This window comes from Mesoplodon bidens (genome assembly GCF_964165515.1).
Source record: "Mesoplodon bidens genome assembly, contig: HAP1_SCAFFOLD_229, whole genome shotgun sequence".
Classification (NCBI taxonomy): domain Eukaryota; kingdom Metazoa; phylum Chordata; class Mammalia; order Artiodactyla; family Ziphiidae; genus Mesoplodon; species Mesoplodon bidens.
Window position 1 is genome coordinate 760,975 of NW_027672470.1, and position 5,661 is coordinate 766,635.

Here is a 5,661-nt window from a genome sequence, read left to right on the forward strand (position 1 = left end):
CTCTCTGTATTCTTTCCTTCCTTCCCTTTTCAAAGATCAGACGACCTCCCCCGCCCCCCGACCCCTCGTACTGCCCTCCTGGACTCTCTCGCCCCATTTCCATTGGTTGTGGACGGAGAGAGGGGGGTTAATTCCCCGCTTTGAGGGAGAAAGGGGTGGCCTCGCATGCCCCTACACTATTCCCTCGTTTGCCTAATTAAGTCTCCTCTAAAAGATCCAAGAGGAAAAGAGCGAGGCGAACTCCCTGTGGGTCGGACCCCCGGGCACACCTTCTGTTTCCCAGACCTCGGCAGTAAAAGATCCTCCCCAGCTGCAGGAAGGATTTTAGTAAGAGCCTCCCCCCTCGCCCACACTCTCCCCTCGGGGGTGGGGAAAGAGGGCTCAGTTCCCGCTCTGGTCCCCTCAGGCACCACATTCCCTTTGGAGGAGGCTACCCCCGGATCGCGGGATGGAAGCCCGCTTCCGGGAGGCTGCGTAACTGAAGCCGCGGGAGTCAGCGGGCCGGAGAGCTCGGCGGCCACCCTCGGCTCGGCTCGTGGATGTTGACAGCCCCCTCGGAGAGTGCCCGCAGATATGGCGGAGAGCTGGCTACGCGTCTCGGGAGCAGGGGCAGCGGAGGAGGCCGGACCGGAAGGCGGCCTGGAGGAGTCCAACGCCCTGAATGACAGCCTGACCAGCCTGCAGTGGCTGCAGGAATTCTCCATTCTCAACGCCAAGGTCCCCGCCCTGCCTTCAGGGGAGACCGACCCTCACGGCTACCACGAGCTGTCAGGCTCGGCCGAGCCGGGGTCTCCCCTGGCGGCGGACCCCGCCTGCCTGGGGCAGCCGCACACACCCGGCAAGCCCACGTCCTTGTGCACGCCGCGGAGCGCCCCCTCGGGGCTGCAGGCCTCGCCTCCCGACGACGTGGACTACGCCACCAACCCGCACGTGAAGCCGCCCTACTCGTATGCCACGCTCATCTGCATGGCCATGCAGGCCAGCAAGGCCACCAAGATCACCCTGTCGGCCATCTACAAGTGGATCACGGACAACTTCTCTTACTTCCGCCACGCTGATCCCACCTGGCAGGTAGGGAGGCACTCCCTCCCTCCCTGCCCATGCCCGCGCGGACTGGACTCACATCCCAGATCCGCAGGCCAAGTAGGCGCGGTACGGCCAGGGCCCCGAGAGAGGAAGGCCGTCCAGGAAGGACCTCAAGGGAGTCCAGTGCTTGGACTGCTGCCCCTTTGACTTCAGAGACGGAGGAGGGAGGATGTTCAGAGGGCTGCAGGGGTGCCGACATAGAGGTTCAAGTGGAAAGAACTTGTCCCTCATCCGGCAGGCTCAGCCCAAAGACCAGGGCTGAACTATGCGTGGACACAGCCCCCCAGGGTAGGTTGATGGACTGAGGGACACATTTGTGTCCCAAGTCCTGGAATTCCTACACACTACCCTCCTCAAGGTCAGTTTGTCAGGGCCTGACTGGAGGCAGAGCATGGTTGCTGCCCGGCTCTGCATCCCGCCTGCTTTCAGTTGGCTGGAGGGGCTCTGGGAGGGGAGAGGGGTGTGCTGCAGGGTGTGGTGGCCATCTGTGTCCCAGTGGAAGGGCTACGGGGCCTTCCGAAAGCTGCTGTGCCAGCCCCCACCCCAAGCCCTCCCTAGTTTCCTGCCTACACTCCTCCCCCTCTTCTCATCAACCTCCCTGCGGGGACAATTTTCTCAGCCACGTGCTTTCCACAGGGGCTCTTTCCTCCCACACTGGCTTCATGTTCCAAGTCTCCGGAACCTGGCACAGAGCAGCCAAGGGGCCCAGACCACCATGTAAACCTCCCAGTCTTGCCAGGGCGCACTACTCACCTGCCGGCCCCACCCACCAGGCCCCAGAACCCTGTGCCGCAGCGTGGTTTGGACGGTGCACTCAGGCGTGAACAAGGCAGGATGGTGATTCAGGCTGGGCACACACTGCCCTCAGCCTCTTCGACCATCAGGATCAGGGGCTCCTTGGGGACAGAGACCCTGAGGATGCACAGATCCTTCCCTGTGGCACAGGTCACAGGATCAGAGTTCCTGTGATCACAGCTATTCCACGTTTGCGTGGGCCCTGACCCTGGGGCAGGTACCATTTGTAACCTTGGTGAGAAAGCAGAGACCCTCCACCCCCCCCACCCTACCCCAAGCCTGAGAGCCCCCAGGAATGAGCGCTATGCTCTTGGCTGGGTAATAATCAACTGAGGCCTCAGAGCCTGGGGTGGGAGGAGGGGGACATGGTGGGTGAGGGCCCAGGCCAGCAGGCGGCTCTACAAACAAGGAAAGTCATCAGATCCTCCCACACTTCATCCCCCACCACACACACACACCCTCACACCCACTCACTCATTTCACAAACAGAGAAGGCCAGCCAGGCCCAGGCAGAGGGAGATGGCCGTCCAGGACCTGGGGGAGCCAAGGCCTTTGACCAGAGGCCGCAAGCAGCGGGGTAAGGGAGGGAGGGCAGGACAGGCCGGCACTGAGAACAACCCTGCGGCTCAGGGCTCGGATGACTGAGCAGGCAGATGTCCTGGCAAATGGGAACAAAAGCCCCCGACAGCACTCCCAGCTCCTGGTGCCCCGTGGCGAGTGTCCCAGAGCCTCCCGCTCGGAGCAGCGCTTCTGTCTCCCCTGCCCCCATAGGAGAGAAGGTGGTGGTGGGACTGGCAGTGGCGCTAGGAGCCCCCAATCACTGACCCCACCCACTCTCCCAGCTGTCTTCCTTCTCTCCTATCTCCCTGTGTCCAGAACTCCATCCGCCACAACCTGTCCCTGAAGAAGGGCTTCATCAAGGTGCCTCGGGAGAAGGACGAGCCAGGCAAGGGGGGCTTCTGGCGCATCGACCCACAGTACGCCGAGCGGCTGCTGAGTGGGGCCTTGAAGAAGCGGCGGCTGCCCCCAGTCCACATCCACCCGGCCTTTGCCCGCCAGGCCGCGCCAGAGCCCAGCGCCGCCCCATGGGCCGGGCCACTGACCGTGAGCGCCGAGGCCCAGCAGCTGCTGCGGGAGTTCGAGGAGGCCACTGGGGAGGCGGGCTGGGGTGCAGGCGAGGGCAGGCTGGGGCGTAAGCGTCAACAGCCGCTGCCCAAGCAGGAGGCCAAGGTCCCGCGGCCCTCCAGCCCCCTGCTGCTGACCCAGGAGGAGCAGGCTGAGCTGGAACCCCTCAAGGGCAACTTTGACTGGGAGGCCATCTTGGACGCTGGCACGCTGGACGGGGAGCTGGGCACGCTGGAGACCTCGGAGCTGATCCCGCCGCTGAGCCCTGCCTCACACGGGGACGTGGACCTCACCATCCATGGCCACCACATCGACTGCCCTGTTACCTTGGGGCCTCCAGTGGAGCAGGCTACCGAAAGCCTGGACTTTGATGAGACCTTCCTGGCCCCATCCTTCCTGGAGCACCCCTGGGACGAGAGCACCCGTAGCTCCCTGCCCCCCGAGCCCCTCTTTGAGGCCGGGGATGCCACACTGGCCTCTGACCTGCATGACTGGGCCAGCCTGGCCGCCTTCTTGTAAGAAGCCAGGCCCTGCCCCACCTCCAGACAGCACCGAAGTCTGGGCCCAGACTGCCCCCCTCCCCGCCAGTGCAGGCCCATGGAAACCCTACCACCCAGGCAGGGGCTGGGCCCGGTCAACCCACCAGGCCACACGGCCCCCAGCCCAGGCCATCCTCAGATTCTAGTCCAGCAGGCTGAGAATTGGGGCCCAGGACCAAAATTGCTGCCTCCGCTCCCCAGCCCCCCATACACACAGTGTTTCATGGATCCACTTCTTCCCTGCCCCAGAGACACGCTAAGGGCCCTGCACTATGAGAGCTGCAGCTTGGAGGGGCCCTGGCCAAGCTGGAAACATCAGTACAGGGCCCGCCCCAGAACACCTTAGCTTCGAAGCTTCTCTCTCTCCTGCTCTCCTCCCCAGGTCTCTATCCAGAGCAAGTTCCCAGGTACAACAAATGCTGATTAGGTGACTGCAAATTAACACCCAAGAGGCCTCTCCCGGCAGTCTGTGAGGAGGAGCAAGGCAGAGGGGGGAAGAGAGAGGAGACAGAAAGGAGGCCGGGGTGCTGGGTGGAGCCAGGGGATTTTCTAAGGCCTCTGGGATCTTCTGGCTTCATCCCTAGAGGTGGGGCAGAGGGCATGTGTCCCTAATCTTTGAGCCCAACTTGAGGCTGAGAGCAGCGGGGAGATGGGGATCTGGGGGTTAGGGGCTGGGGCAGCCAAGCTGCAGAGGGAAAGGGGACAGACAGACTAATGTAGTGAGTGTAGCTAGAGCTGAGGCTTAACTGGGAGGGACGCAGTGCTTGCTAGAACCACTGGGACCAGGAATGGGGGGATGGCCCCGTGCCCTTGCTTGCACTCCTGCAGGGGAGTGTCTTGCTCCACCATAAACGCCCTGGGCTGCATCCCACATCCACTCTCCTAACCCATCGGGCATTTTAACCTTTTTCATAGAAAGTTATTTACAATAAAAACATTTTTAAAAATAAAGTTTTAAAAAGTCTCAAAATGGACCTGCTTGCAACTTTCTCTGGGGAAAAGCATGGGCCAGTTTTGGGGAGGCCACGGCCCAAGGGGGAATGGCTGGGAGCAAGATGGCGGGCACGAAAGGCCTGCAGAGTGTCCCCTGATGCACTCCTCATGATCTCTGGGTGCCCAGAGAGAAAGGGGCTGAGAGGCGGCCCTCGGGGGTCCCCTGCAGCCAGGGCCTCGGCACCTCTATATGTGCAATGGGGAGACTGTACCCACAGCCCCGAGGAGCAGGCGGCAAAGGAGGCACAGCCCCCTCCCTAGCCCTGGGGACTCACTCACAAAGGCCGTTCTGGCCCAGGGCTCGGCTCACGTTCCCCACCTCGCCCAAGTTGAGGGCCTGCCCAGACTCACCTGCGGTCCTCGCCTGGGCCTGTCTCCAGCTCCTCCCTCCCTTGGTCCCTTCCTGAAGGGACAGGGTGTGACGTCAGAGGGCCCCAGGCCCTGGGGCCCCACTTGCCACCCTGGGGTTCATTCACCCCGCCCAGGGCCTTCCCTCCAATGCAGGTTGCGGCTGAGGGAGGCCATCAGGGCAGACGGAAGATGGGGTGCCTAGACCCTACAGCTCCAGCCTGTGAGGAATCAACGTACTAGAGTTCTGATGGGGAAACTGAGGCACAGCAAATATGTGACACTCAGCAGGCACCTTTCAACCCCCTCACCCCAGCTTTGCCTGGAACCCATCTCTCCCCCGAGCCCGCACCTGGCCCCGCCAGCACACCCTTGTGGTGCACCGCCCCTTCCCCCAGCACTCACGTGCACGTGCGCACAGACACACACACACACACACACATGGGCACTGTCCTACACAATCCTGCCCAGCCTCCACGGGCCCCTTTCTCCTGAAGCCCCTTTCTTTCCTTGCACTCGAGGCTGGCTCCAGGACAACCTGGCATTCCCCCACCAACTTGCTGCTTTCCCTTGCTAATTATTCCAAATATTTCAGAAGGGTGCGCACACTGCAGGGCCAGCCGGGTTGGGGCCTTACAGAGCTCAGGAGGCAGCCCATCCCCTTCCCACCGCTTGCTGAGGAGGCTGCCCCAACCTCCCTCTGAGACTCCCTTCACCCCCTAAGCAACGACTCCCTCCCTCTCCCCACCACCCTCCGGCCTTCCTGCCCACGCTC

General features: G+C 62.6%; 1 protein-coding gene across 1 annotated transcript; it reads left to right on the forward strand.

The window, feature by feature from the left end:
* Nucleotides 1-573: 573 nt before the first annotated feature.
* Nucleotides 574-3,525, forward strand: LOC308610137 (forkhead box protein J1-like; the record flags this gene model as incomplete). Its single annotated transcript, XM_081259394.1, has 2 exons — nt 574-1,071; nt 2,758-3,525. 2 exons carry the CDS (start codon nt 574-576, stop codon nt 3,523-3,525), a joined length of 1,266 nt encoding a protein of 421 aa, XP_081115520.1.
* Nucleotides 3,526-5,661: the final 2,136 nt, after the last annotated feature.